Source organism: Hibiscus syriacus, unplaced genomic scaffold (assembly GCF_006381635.1).
Source record: "Hibiscus syriacus cultivar Baekdansim isolate YM2019G1 unplaced genomic scaffold, ASM638163v2 tig00011079_pilon, whole genome shotgun sequence".
NCBI classification, from domain to species: Eukaryota; Viridiplantae; Streptophyta; class Magnoliopsida; order Malvales; family Malvaceae; genus Hibiscus; species Hibiscus syriacus.
In genome coordinates, this window is record NW_024062242.1 from 1,050,001 (window position 1) to 1,065,001 (window position 15,001).

At 35.7% G+C, this 15,001-nt stretch overlaps 1 protein-coding gene and 1 pseudogene across 1 annotated transcript; both read right to left on the reverse strand.

Moving 5' to 3' along the window:
• Positions 1 to 2,091: 2,091 nt before the first annotated feature.
• Positions 2,092 to 14,227, reverse strand: LOC120204599 (AMSH-like ubiquitin thioesterase 1). The gene is made up of 14 exons (XM_039204662.1): positions 13,945 to 14,227; positions 11,951 to 12,015; positions 11,774 to 11,849; positions 11,532 to 11,684; positions 11,251 to 11,345; positions 5,878 to 5,983; positions 5,761 to 5,807; positions 5,169 to 5,502; positions 4,936 to 5,025; positions 4,793 to 4,855; positions 4,587 to 4,661; positions 3,384 to 3,446; positions 2,545 to 2,597; positions 2,092 to 2,431 (listed from the first exon to the last, which is right to left on the reverse strand). The coding sequence occupies exons 1-14, from the start codon at positions 14,056 to 14,058 to the stop codon at positions 2,257 to 2,259; spliced, it is 1,509 nt and encodes a 502-aa protein (XP_039060593.1). The 5' UTR covers positions 14,059 to 14,227; the 3' UTR covers positions 2,092 to 2,256.
• On the reverse strand, positions 8,858 to 10,397 carry LOC120204533 (annotated as a pseudogene).
• Positions 14,228 to 15,001: the final 774 nt, after the last annotated feature.

Sequence of the window (15,001 nt, forward strand, 5' to 3'; positions counted from 1 at the left end):
TATTTTTTTTCAAAAACATTTCTAAAGTTTAGTTTTTGTTTTTTTAAAGTACCAAAACTTAAGTGTTGAAAAAATTGAAAGTTTAGGTACCAAAACACGTTCAATACTTAAATTATACTTAAGTTTTGAAAAAAATAGAAGTTTAGATATTAAAACGGGCCAAAACTAATAGTTTAGATATTAAAAGCTTTAAGTTTTTACGATAGTGTATTAAAATGAAACAAAAAACTAAATGTTATGTATGGTTTTGAAAAAATTAAAAGTTTAGGTACTAAAACATATCAAAACTAATAGTTTAAGTACTAATCCAATAATTTACCCTTTTTGTTTTTCTAAAAAGAACTCTGAAGCTACATCGAAATTTCATCTACTCAGAATTTTCTCTTAAAGATGTTAATATTATTAATTTAGAATAGATATAGATAATATATTTAAACCTGTATTACTTATATGGATAGATGTTGTAGATTTGAATATTTGAATCCATGTAAGTAATGCTAAATCATACAAGAAGAAAAACAAAGGTAAATTTTTGTTTCTGCCCGTATAGTTTTTGAGTCTTCTGGAATGTGTACACAACAGAGAAAGGGTGGGAAAGGTGGCAATCTTGGTGTTTCGCATACTCGGTCATCGGTTGTCATTTGAGTTTCATGCCTAACAAATATTTCATACAAGACCCACCCTTCAATGAGCATTCCCATGACTATTGGTAAGGCACCTCGTGGACTATATTTTACTGACGAAGTTTGTTCTGCTAGTGTTGATGAAGAAACAGTTACAGAAGCTACTGCTTGTACCATAAATGCTAAAACTTGGTATTGTAAGCTTGTTCATCTGCCATTTTCTAATATGAGTCATATTTCTGTAATAAATGATAAAAAAAAGGTATATTCAGATAATATTTTTCAGATTTTTCCTAAGGCAAAAATGTCTAAATCTTCTTTTACCAAGAGTTGTTATTTATGTAGTGTAATAGCGGATTGAGAAACATTTGAGGACTTGACACATATATTAACAATAGAGGATTTTTATATAGGACGGATACAAATAAAATTTTAAGGTGAACACAGAATATAAATAAATATTTATTCAAAGAACATTCAGATTTTAAGGTGTACCCACCCTCACCACTGCTGTGGTGGATTATTTGAGATGCTTCATGTAGACATTTGGGGTGCTTATCAGGGGCGAATGCATTAAATTCTTACTTGACCGAGGGCATCCTCATTATTTTGGAAAATTTTTAAAGATTAGTCTAATATGTTAAGAATAAAGAAAAAAGAAAATTTGTGTATCCTCTATTTTTGAAAATAAATATATTAAAATTTCATACCATATTCTTAAATTTTCAAATCCGTCACCGGTGCAAATCACAGTGGTTGCAAACATTTTCTTACAATTGTAGAGTATTTCTCATGATTTACTTGGACACATGTTCCTCATACTTCTTACAATTCTAACACTGTTTCTCGTATTTCTTCTAATCATTAGTGTAACGCCGTAAGCAGAAAATGAACACAGGGCTATGTCTTAAGACGCATATGAAGTTAAACTGGTTGATCAAACTCTAAGAAGTTGCAGGTTCAAAAGCGCAAGCCAATTACATTGTATTGTGAAAATCAAAGTACATTACACATTGTCAAGAACCCTATTTTCCATGAAAGGACAACAAAATTATCTACCATTTCACTAAAGATAAGATTAACTCCTTAAATGATCTTAGTGATAAAAAAAATTTTTGTTCTCTTTAAAAAAACAAAATTCAAACAGCTACATCCATAGAATGAAGAATAACAAAATAATTTTGAACAAGGCTTATTGCAACTAAGTTATCTTCTTACACAACACCAACTAGCTTATGTTTTTACAAAAAAAAATTATCTTTCACATCAGTACTGGACTCTTCTACGCAAGCTTAGAATGATGTCTCCACATTTTAACCACTAATTCAAAAAAATATTAATAATATATTCAACATAATAAGAAGTTACTTTTTTTATAAAAAAATCTTTTTCATACAAAGAATGGAATTTCTTTTTCTTTTTTAATTTAGTATTTCCTACCCTAACCATGCAAATATGATATTATTACACAGTTTGGTTCCCGACAGTTATTTATCTTCTATATATTATGCAATATAAAAGCTGGCAGTTTTACACCTGGTACAAGTGCAACTCTAATCGCTGGTAACAATATGCACATGGTAAATGCATCTCCAAAACACGTCCATCCAGCTGCCATGGTTGATGGTAGTCATCATCGGAGATCAATGACCTCGAAGTTCACGCTCGGATTCATGTACACATCTGTACATGTATCATAGATGGAGCCCCCATCAGGAGGTGGATTGTGTGGATGGAAACCCCGTTCCTGGCACTGTCTGATGACCGACATGCCACCCGGAGTTGTCAAACGAAAAATCCCATGTTTTCTGCACTCGTAATCAGAGGAACGAAAAGTTCAACACTTATTGCATATATATGTATATATATACGCACATAGCAGAGAATCAAAATTTCATTAACATTATAATATGCTTCTAACCTTTTAGTATCTGTTGGAGCCATTACTATGGCTACAGCTTCTGGCAACATAATCTACAAATACAATCGATCATTACGGGCACATACAAAGACCAACAGACCCATACCAATACCAATACCCATATTGGTTTCTCTACTGCAAATGACTAAGTTCAGGGGGATCCTGCTAAAATATTGATCTACAGTTTGCTAAGTAAAACACAAGAAAACAATATATTTTCCGATTGACATGCCCCAAAGTAACTCCTACCAACATGCTACAAACCCCAATTCAGCATCCCAAATTAAGGAGAAAATGTAGTTTTATGGACTTTAATCTTTCTTCCGATTTCACAAAGAGATTAGAAAACCACAAAATGAAGAATGGTAGAAAGGGAATGATCCTGTCCACTGCCTTCTAAATAGCTGAGATATCTACTACTTCATCCAAGTGTGATAATGCAGATTCAAATAAATATATGGTCACTATTTGTTCAAATCATTGTCTTTTTAAATTAATATTTCAGTCGTAGATTAAGTTCAATGTGCATTCTAAATCATGTGACGAAGTAACGGATGCTCTGGCTATCTTTTCGCTGATATGATCCTTTACCCATTACAGAGTACAAACACAGATACCTAAAAGAAAATGAATTTTCACTTTATCCAACCCAGTCCATACATTTTACACAGTTTTCTTAGGCCAGACACTGTCTGCACTTCAAGATAAGCACAAAAATGACGTAATTCAGAGTAAATAGAGACATTAGCAGCGATCTAAATATATAACTGACAAAAACATTCACAGATGAATCAATGATTGAAAAAGGCACTACTTTAATGATGACACGAAAAACATACCTGGTATGAGTAGTGAGTATGAAGATCAATTGATGACATGAAACATGATTGAGTAGGATGCGTCTGGGGATTGAAAGATAGTTAATCAGTTGACCAGCTATAAAAAACTCATCGCTAGTTAATCAGTTGGCCAGCTATAAAAAAGCTCATCCCTCAAACATTGAACATATTATTGAAATGTACCCCATTAGACATGCAAAATGTCAATTAAAAGAATGGAAGTGAGACAAATACTTTGCGATATGTATTGCTCGGTATTAATGTCATGTACTCCTATTTCATGACATAAGATCTTGATTAATGGACTTCGAAATTAATATAGATTTAATTTGTTTACTCCCATTCCCTCCCATAGTCTATAATTATATAAAGCTCCTTAATTAGTTTGGTGCCACCAATCAGTGAGACCAATATTATGAGGTCAAAGAGCCCATAGCCCACTTCTCCCAACTGCTCCATCCTAAAATTTTAGGTGCAATTATATCACAATTAGTTTAACTACATTATTGGCCCCAAATATTGTATCGATTGCATTTTACATTACAAATTTCAAACTGAAAATTGTTCACACCACTAATCCCCCGGAATGTGCTGCCATAAGCCCCATACAAAGACTTCAACACCACATAAGGTAGCATATACCAAGCTTAATATACAGAATCCAAGTAGAAAAGACTTAAGTCACTAGAAATGGTTTATTATATCAAAAATAGCGGTGCAAATGTGTCAAGTTTAATGGGCGGTAAAGGAAAGCCAAGTCTCCTTTGCTGAGGTTCATCTCGTCTAACTTTAATCAAGCTTGAAAAGATAATAATAATAAATACAAAGGAGGGGCTTATCAACAGAGACATGTCCTCCATATCAAATGATCATTTATGGACTCATGGACACATGACAAACGTCTTTGTAGCCGTATACCTTTTTAAAGTAGTGCATGAACTTTAATCTACAATATGCCAACTTTCTCAAATATAATTATCTTCCGAAGCAGAGAACTTAGGAAAATAAAACAAAGTTCTATCAAGCTTTTACAAAAATAGGTCATTGAGTTAATTTATGGACAGAGCTAACCTATATTCCACCTAAACTTGTTTAGTAAGTGAGTTTGGGTTTGTGTTCAAGTTACTACTAAAGGAGGCAAAATCACTTTGTAACTGAGCAGATTAATTATAAGGTCAAGAGAGCTGACGATGAAACACTTACATGAATCCAACCCAGAGGGAAGAGAGATTTCGTATCCTGAACTTCAAATATTTCTTCCTCATTTGTCGTTTGGCACTAATAAGAAGACAAGTATAATAAAAGGAATCACGCAACCTGATAAAAAACAGTAAGAAAAGAAAGAGAAATCTGATTGACAGAAGACAATTGAAGTTGGACATGGTAAATCCACAATGACACAGCCATACTGTGTTCGATGTTGATTCCTGCTTTGGGATAATAAGAGCTGTAACATAGAACTTTCTGTTTTTCTGCAAAACAGTATCACATTAAACTTAAGTATTGCATTATGTCAAAGGCAAAGCAAAGGTCATAAAGCATTGATACTTACAAGGGAACCTGCAAGAACCCCACAAGTTTCTAGATTCCTATCAGTATTTGATTTAGCCAGCTTCATGAAGCTTTCCATCATTGTGGTTGCCTGCAACAGACAAATGTCAAATCAAAACATTAATGGTTCTTGAGGATAATAAACAGAAAAAGATCTTTCCTTAGAATAACCAAATTATGCCATTGTCATCCCAAGAAACTTGATTCTCAAGGAATAGAATGTCTTGAACTTACAATGTGCAACTCAAGGGGAGATTCAGAATGAACAAGACCATCTGCTGAGGGATTCTCTATTGTACAATCTGTCTTGGAGGCATGGGTAGCCTGAACCAAGTCTTGTACTTCTGCAAGTACAGGAGGAGGTGAAGGCTGTCTGGTAATATTATTATGAGCAGGAGCATTTTCTGACTCTTCAAAAGAAATCATCGGACAAGGTTCATCCACCTGAATTTTCTCACTATTAACATGATCATCAATGGTAAGAGTTGATTCCACGCTTGACGCTACAGGTTCTGAGTTGCTATGATCATTCTTCCCTGGAAGTTCATTTTCTGTAGGCCGCTGCAAACTGGTTGCACATAAAGACCATCAGATAATAAAGTAGTCAAACCATAAACTTCTCCTAAACAATCAAAATAAATAAAAGAAGACATCAATTCATGCATGAAGAGTTAGTGCAAAGTTTCAAATTCACTGTGAAGGCAATTCTTCTATAAAATAATCCTTCAATGCATCTAGAAACTATCTTATTATATTCTAATAGCAATGTAATTTGAGATCAACAAATACGAATTATTCCCAAAACACTAAACACAAAAATGGCCACCTTGGAATTTCCACCAGAGTCAGGTCAAGGTTACTAGGATATTTCACCTGAAAAAGAAAAGAACTGTAAGAACAGTCTCTTAGTGAGGATCAGAGAATTAGATAAATATCACCATACCCCTCTATCACTCCTAGGTGGCTGCCATTGCCCATAAAGCCCATTTGGACCCAAAATAGAATGTTTGGAGAGGGTTTCCTCCTTTGGACGCAACAGGTTTAATGACCTAAAGAAGAAAATAATAATTAAGGGTCATCAAACACTTTTCAGACGTAGCATGCACTAGAATCTTGATGTTGGATTCCAGAATCAATTCCTATAACATAAAATACCATAGCATCATTAAATATCAACTAAAATAGGGAAACAAAATGCCAAAGTAAAACCAAAGTTTCAGGGTTGGGAGACTGGGTTGGTGGACACTGATATCTTCTATGTTCAGCAAAGCTTCATTTGCAATATCAGAAAATTCAACCCAAACGGTGTTTTATGGCAGAGTAAGTTGTCCTTATCATTCCTCCAAAAAGAGAAAGTTGTCCTTATCACTAATACAAAAGGAAAAATGAGCAAACCAACATGCACTTCATTTTTTTTTTGATAAAAGTTGGAGATCTCATTAAAAACTCCCTTCGTATTCTTCCACATACTAAGAAGTATGTTGACGAACATTGGAAGGAAGAAAAGAGTGCCTCATAATTTATTAAATAGAACACCCATTACATGTGAAAACACCGAATACCCTCAAAAGGGGATATACACCATTACAAAAAAACCATATCACCTAAAAATCTCTCATCGTCAACCACAACGCCCCAAAGACAATAACCTTATATCTAAAATACACCTCCAGCAAAAGGAAAAAAACAACGCAAAAGAACATAACAGAACAGAAAACCAACACTTGCAACCATTAAAACTAAATGAAACGCCTCTTTGTCCGGTTTGACAAAATCAGAACAAGCCTTGGTTCTGCCAAGCAGTTTTCCCGATCTAAACCACCTCTGAGGGTTGATTGAAGGACATCTACGCAGTTTCGTCTTTCCACAGGCTCAAGGTTTTCCTGTTGGACTCTCTACATCACCTTCACTCCTCTTCTTCGCCGGCAGTCTCAATCGCCGGGCACGCATCCACGTCATCTAGTCAGTGGGTTTTTTTCTTCATCAGTTTTCATCACATATCGAGTGCTGGTTCCCACCCTTTTCTCCAGCAGAGACCACCGATCCAAGTTTCTCTTCCCCCCTGCAACCGTGACTTCTTCACCATCTCACCATTCTCATCAAGATGAGGTTCGTTCTATTTTCATTATGGGTCTGCCTGAAGATGTCAAAGAGAGAGAGTTGCAGAATCTTCTAAGATGGCTTCCAGGTTTTGAAGCTTCGCAAGTGAGCTACAAGGGAGAAAAGCCTAAGGGTTTCGCTCTCTTCTCAAATGCAAAATTTGCAGTTGCTGCCAAGGATACCCTTCAGAAAATGGTTTTTGATGATAAGTTGAAGTCCCTTTTGCACATTGAGATGGCAAGGAAGAACCTTGTTGTTAAAAGAAGAATAGTTACAGATTATGTTCCTCCAGTTCTGCCTGCGCCAAGTTCAGTTTCTACAGAACCTCCTAGTATTCACGTGCCTCTGTTAATACTGGGTGTTGTGATGTAAAGTCTGCAGTGGATGGTGTCCACGAGGAAACCAAGGAGTCCATCTCAAAGGGATGCAATAATGACAAGTCTGGATGCTTCACGATATTTATTGAAAATTTACCAGAGAAGATCCATTGGAAGAGGTTTGGATCTTTATTTTGCTCCTACGGTCGGGTTCTTGATGCTTTTATTCCAAATAAAATAAATTCAAAAGGAGTTCGCTTTGGTTTCATTCGCTTCGTGACAATCGATGAAGCAAGGAGAGCGATCTCAAAAATGAATGGTTCTCATATCGACGGAAGCAAAATCGGTGTTTCTTTCGCTAAATTCAAACCTCGTCATTTCTTTTGGAGAAAGTCCTCGACAGTTGTTCATCGCAAGTCCGGGATGGAAGATGATACGAGGAAGGATCTTTATGAAGTTGAAGGCGTTATAGATGAAGAAAAATTTCTTGTGTTGAGCAATTGTCTAGTGGGGTGGTGCAAGGAGTTTATTAAAATCGATCATCTCGCTAGACAAATGCATGCGAAGGGCCTCTCTGGCTTCTCCTTAATAAGAGCTGCTGGAAATGCGGTTTTAATGGTTTTCAAAGACTCTGCTTCAATGAGAAGTGTGAAGAACGACAAATCAGAGACTCTCGCAAAGTGGTTCTCCAGAATCGAAGCTTGGTCAGAGAGTTTGGTAATGGAGTGTCGTCGAATATGGTTAGTTTGCGAGGGTGTTCCTTCACTCATGGAATTGGGATACTTTTAAGAACATTGCTGATAAGTGGGGTCATTTACTAGCTATCGACGAAAGCTGTCAATCACCATCATCCTTTGATCGGGAAAAATTCAAGTCCTCACAAAGGCTGAGGCGAGAATTGATGCGACGATGAAATTGATGGTTGGTGACAACTCCTTCAAGATCATGGTGCATGAGATAGAACCTTCATTCAAACCAAACTCTTGGGCTCCTGAAGAAGACGAATCTCAGTAGATCTCGTCTCTCCATTAGTGGCTTTGATTTAGCTTATATGGTTGAAGGTGTTGCTTTTCTTTTGTATTATGTTCTTTTGCGTCGTTTTTAATCCTATTGATGGAGGTGTAATTAGATTTAAGGTGATTCGACTTTGTCTTTGGATGAGGATTTTAGAGTTTAAGGTGTTTGTTGTAATGGTGTATATCACTATAGGAGATTTTTCCGTGTTGTCTTTTGTATCGGGTATTATTATTAATAAATTATGAGGTACTCTTTTCTTCCTTCCAATGTTCGTTAACATACTTCTAAGTATGTGAACGAATACGAAGGGAGTTTTTAACGAGACATCCAACTTCTATAAAAAAAAGACGATGGAAACTCACAGGTGTCGTCGATTGCTAATAATTTGCCCCACTTAGCTGCAATGTTTTTGAAAGTATCCCAATTCCAAGCGTGAAAAGGAACCCCTTCGCAAACTAACCACACTCGACGGCACTCCACCACCAGACTCTATAACCAAGCTTCAACTCTAGAAAACCACTTTGCAAGAGTCTCCAATTTATCATTCTTCACACTTCTCAATGAAGCCGAGTCTTCAAAAATCATTAGAACTACATTTCCAGCAACTCTCATTAACGTGAAACCAGTGAGTCCTTTGGCTTGCATTTGGCTAGCAAGATTACCGATTTTGATAAAGTTCTTGCACCACCCCACTAGACAGTTAACACGTGAAGTTTATCTTCGTCCACAGCACCCTCAACTGCACATTGATTATTCCTCGAAACAACTTCAATCCTAGACTTACGTTGAACAACTGTCGAGGACTTTCTCCAATAAGACTGTCGAGGATTATATTTAGCCAAAGAGACTAATTTTGCTGCCGTAAATATGAGAATCATTCATCTTTGATATCGTTTTTCTTGCTTCTTCAATTGTTGCAAAGTGAATGAACCCAAAACGAACCCTTTCGAATTTCTTTTGTTAGGAATGAAGGCATCAATTACATGACCGTGAGTGCAAAATAAAGATCCTAGTCTCTTCCGATGGATCTTCCCCGGTAAGTTTTCAATGAATAACGTGAAGCATCCACATTACCCATTACTAACATTTGTATGGCCTTCCTTCCACCAATTATTAAAATCGATTCTCCCAATTCTTGCTCATTCACCAGACTTGTTACCACGACACCCCTTTGTGATGAACTCCTTGGTTCCAGCGTGTACAACATCTGCAGCAGGTTGAGCTGTTGATGCCTGTACTAAAGAAATCTTCCCAATCCCATATTTCCTTCCTTGTGAAGGAGGCAAACCTTCAGACCTAGATTTATTATCCGTAATTTTTCTCGTAAAAAAAGTCTCCTTATTCACCGACGAAACGTCCAATCGGGATCTCGTATACTTGTCCTCACTCGACCTCGACTTCACTTTAGCACCTCCCATTCTACCACCTTGATAATTTCCCAATCTAAAAACACTTACCGATTTCTTCTGATTACCACCAGAACCACCATTGACAGTTTCCTTCACAACAGGTGGATTCTTCCATACATGGCCCTCAGCGAGAGCTTGCATACGATCACGGTAAATACTCGCAGCAGTAGTGTTATACTTGGTAACGATATTGGTTTCTTTAGGAATACCATATTGTGCCAAAAAAGCGTTGAGCTTGTCGTTGCTACCTGATTCCATTTTCTTGATCTGAATATCTGACCACGAATCCATGGTAACAGATTGAACGAACGAGATATGTACACCTAAGCCTTGGTGTTTGCAAGAACACTCTGAGCACATGAAAACACCATAGGTTACCGAAGCCCACTGTGGGTTTTTATTTTTACAGACAACAAAATTTTGTTACTCTGCCGAGATTGTAGAAACTGTAATCGGCTTGTAGCTGCCGACCTTGAATCAAAGTTCTTTGACGGAGCCTTTAACCTTAGTCTTGCCTCTCGTTTGGCTAATCCCAAAGATGAGTAGGCGTAGAAAATCCCCAGGAACAACCTACCTCGGATCCGACACGATCCAATAACTACCGAAGGAGATCGGAACATTCTAAGCCGAAATGATCTCAGTGGTTTTTGTTAAGATGAGTGCCTTTTTTCACAAATCCAAGTTTAGATTTGCATTACCAGTGTCGGAGCGAGTCCACCAAGTGTGCTTGTGGCTCAACAACCACCGGTGACGACGGATGATTCTATAGGTGTCAGCGTAGATCTACTGTGATGTAGGCTCTCCCTCATGAGACGAAGCCTATAACCTTGTTGCTGGCGTTGAGGCGAGCAAATAGTCTAACATGCACTTCATTTGGTAATACATATTTAGCATCAGATACAATTTCAAATCAAAATCAAAGCAATAGTCTAATGAGCTTAAGGGATTGCCTGATAATTTTTTACCACTTGAGTCTACTCTTTCTCCATGAAAAAGAAACGAAAAAAAAAATCAATTTATGACAAAATGAGCATCTTACAGTACCCTAAAGCTCGTTTCTCATATTTAATTTTCTTTTAACTTTAATAGTAACCAGTTCAACTGCCGTTGAAAATAATAGAAACATTATGCAATTTGGTACTGTTTCAAGAGCTATGAAATTTGTTTTCTCCATTTAGAAAAGAATTAGGATGATATATGACAGTTAACCTTACAAATTTACAACTATTGTCTATATTTGAATGATTATGAAGGGTGATTTGACAGTAGAGACCAAAAATTTATGATAAAGTTTTGTGCATTGTAGCATCCAGATGTTAAACATAAGAATACAAGCAAGAGGAAGGGTAGCAGAGAGAAAGAGCAATATAGTTGTTCTGTATGTTATTGAGGAGAAGAAACCAACACTTTACTTCAAGTTCCAAATTCTAAGCAACATCAGTGGGCATCATTAAAATAAAGAAAACAACTTACATTCTCTTAAACTGCTCTTCCATTGGTTTGGAATATGAAAGTTGCTGAGTTTTTGAGCCATAATAACCAAGTTCTCGTGCAGGTGGTCTAACTGCCTGCAGATGAACAAAGGAATTCATTTAGATCATCAAGCTAGATTTACAAGAGTAAAAGAATTAATCAGAAATTGTGTAGCTATGATCATAAATGAACACTAACTCGGCCTATACTGCAAGATGATAAAAAGGAAGTCAAAAGGAATTGAAGTACTAGCTCATGAGCAGAATTAAGAAGCACAGTACCTTTGTCACACCATAGTATGTCAAATTTTGATTTTTCATCGGAGATTGTTGTACTGAATTACTTTGATAAGTATATCTTCTGTTTAATTCATTGATCCTTTGTTGCACCTGTGGCTTCAAATCCTCTAGCTCAGTCAAGGCATTCACTAATCTCTACAAAAAAGAATTTGAAATCAAATTTCACATCAAACCTTTAGAATAGTAAGCAGAGGCGGGGGAGGGGGGAGAGAGGGAGATATTACCTTTTTGAAGTAAACCTTTTGGTTTCGTAGAGACGCCCCATAGTCTCGATGGCATGGTATTGTTTCAGAAGCCAAACTGAAGGAAGAAAGACAGCAAGATAGGAAACAAGTACCTTTATATTAAGTTCAAAAGAATATTAAGAAATTCATTTAAAAAGATGAAGTGCCTTTTCTGACCTTGAAAACCTTAGAAGCATGATGTATAGATCTATAATATTCTTCTCAGCTCGAAAGATATCAGCCTAGAGAGCAGTGAGTACATCAGAAAAAGACAGATCATTCAAACCAAGAAGTTAGTTTATTCGCAATATCAAACAGCCGGCAGTATTAAAGCATGAGCATAGCCGAATATTTAACATAATATAAGTGAGAATCTAAGGGAGTAACCAGTATCAGTAATGCATTATACCCAAAAGAATGCACTATAATAAAGCCATCAACATTCTAAATTCAAAAATAATCCTCTGCACAAGTGCAAAATAATTCATTTCTCAAGTCAAAATACACTTCAGCAAATTTTTCCACAAATAAAAGAACTTGCCTACTTTTTAACACTCATTTCACTCCGAAGAATTCCTTATCTGTTATTTTTAAAAATAATTGCCAATATCCCTCACTAACTATAACCTAAAAAAATATCTAAATGGAGATTATTCATAGCTTTGACAATAGTGACAACAACAAACTTATCATGAAAATATATATTTCTCACTGATGCACAAAATTTACAACAGAAAGGAAAAAAAATCCATATTTGAACTTTTTTTTGTATGGTTCATGTCCGTTTTACGGTCCATGTTCCGGATTCCTGGTTACCCCTCCCAACAATGTCATCTCCAAGGTTTGGACCTGGGTCTCTCTTTGGGAGTGCAATGTGCCTTGCCATATTTGAACCTTAGTTTGAAATGCAGGGTTACAACAGAACTATACCAGAATGAGTACCTTGGGATCAATTGTATACCGTCAAACTACAAACACCTAGTCGAACTCCTATACAATGTTACCATCAATGCTAACCAGACTCGGGATTGATTTGGATACAATGTTTATGTTTTTCCATATATTTGGTGAATTGTGTATATTCATGTCCAAACATATATCAAATACAAGTACAGGGTATGAGTAATTTAGAGAAAATGAAGAATCCAAGTAACATAAGTTACCATTATCCTTTATAAATGACAGCATTAGAATACATCAAATTTTCCATCCCAATGGCAGTTACATTATAAATCAGCTTTCTCCAATTTAGTCCTCCATGTGGTTATCACTTTCACCATATGTTTTTCCGGTTCCAAATAGTTTAGGAGTTCATTTGCATACAAGAAAATACTTTTGGCAATTCAAAAAAATTAAATTATTCACATTTATCAAAAAAGAAAAAGAAAAAAAGAATTAAAATTATATTCTTTTTAGAGAAAGTTTATGTTCAAATTGGGTTCGCATTTTAGTTAATTCTTCTGTTGCCGGCTATCATTCATATTCTTCTTAAGGCTTAAATTACTTGCATCAACAAGAAAGCCACAAGTCCCTATTCTCGAACAACCCATGATGATTCATTTCCTCTTTAGTTTACCCATCTTCTGGGCAGAATGCAGCAGGATAAAATGTCATCAATAATCCAACAGATATCTGAGTTCTTGTCGTAAACTCATGAGTGGACTCTTGCAGTGAGACATTATATTAGCTTAGTTCCCCTCTCCGCTTTCAAGGTATTTCTGTTTTCTACAATAAATGGTCGTAAATGCCAAATACCTGAATCACCAGGAATCTCTCTATGGGTAGACATACTAATGAACTTTACATGGGATATACTTAACTAGAATATGAACATTTCATACTTTCCCAAGCTGTGTATGCCCTGAAACCCTAACTATACAAAGGCTACTATGTTCTCAGATTCAGATCAGTCATTTCCCTTTCCGATATCCACTACTTCAAATTACTAATGATTACACTTCTGTGTTATTTTCTTCTAATGTTTGGCAACTATTGGGGGGGGAAGCAGAGAGCAAAATGTAAGTGACAAATGCAACCTCCAAACGAGATTTAAGTCACCTTAATCAACTAAACATACCAAACTTACAGATCACAAACAGCACAATATATTTATATATAACAACTAATTAATTTAAAGGGGAAAATAAATAAATTTAATAAGAAAAATAAACCTGTTTGAGAATATTGTCGGAGATCCGGTAGTAATACGGGAGAGAGATCCGGTTATCAACCTCGAGTTTTCGTGCGCTCGCCGCTATGTTTATTCTCTCCGTCGAAGACCTCATAACTTCTTTCCCTTCAATTTGTCCCTCCTTTTTCTTTTCTGTATAGATATAAGTTGGTAGGATTGGCGGATTCCGATCAGCTAACCGTAAGGTATGAGAAATATCGTCATCGGCGGAGTATTGGGCGAGAAGGTAGGGACATTGTTGCAAAGAGAAGACTCGTTTATGGGCAATTATGGAAATGTTGAAACTCTTTATTTCGACATGTTTAACAAAAGAAAATCTACAGTAAAATATTTTTTTAGTCACTACTTATTATTTAGTTTCTGTTTTGATCACCTACTTATTATTATTTCTCAAATTATATATTTTTTAATAGTTTCAAATCATATTTAATGTTGTGTTTTTATTCTATTTTAGTCATCTATTATTAAAAAGATAACAGTGATATTGAAATGGTATTTTTATTATTTTTTAATATTGGCATGATATTATTTTATGGTAACATGTTAATATTATTGTTAATTTTTTAACAATATGGGATCAAAATATAATATTAAATGTATTTTTTTTAAAATAATAAGTGAATGATCAAAATGCATAATTTATCCCTCTTTTTCTGTTGTTTGGCCGCATGGTTTTAGTCCGGATTAACATGATGTTTGCAAGTCGTTTTTGGGGTTGACTGGGTCAAGTTTTGCGGGTATACTATTACTTGGGAAAATTACTTCATATACAATTGGATTTTATCAGTCGACTTATTTATACCATTGAACTTTCAATTTTATCAATTATAACATTAAATTTTAGTTTTACATTCAATTATGTCACTCCATTGTTAAGTCACTAACATGACGATGGCATAATTAACGGTTGTTGTCATGGCATGTTACCCTAGGGGTGTTTTGATTTTGCCACTAAACTTTTAAGCAATTTACTTTTTTGGCATTACACTTTTCGGTTGTCGTCGAAAACCAATCACTGCCCATCATCGATCATCTTT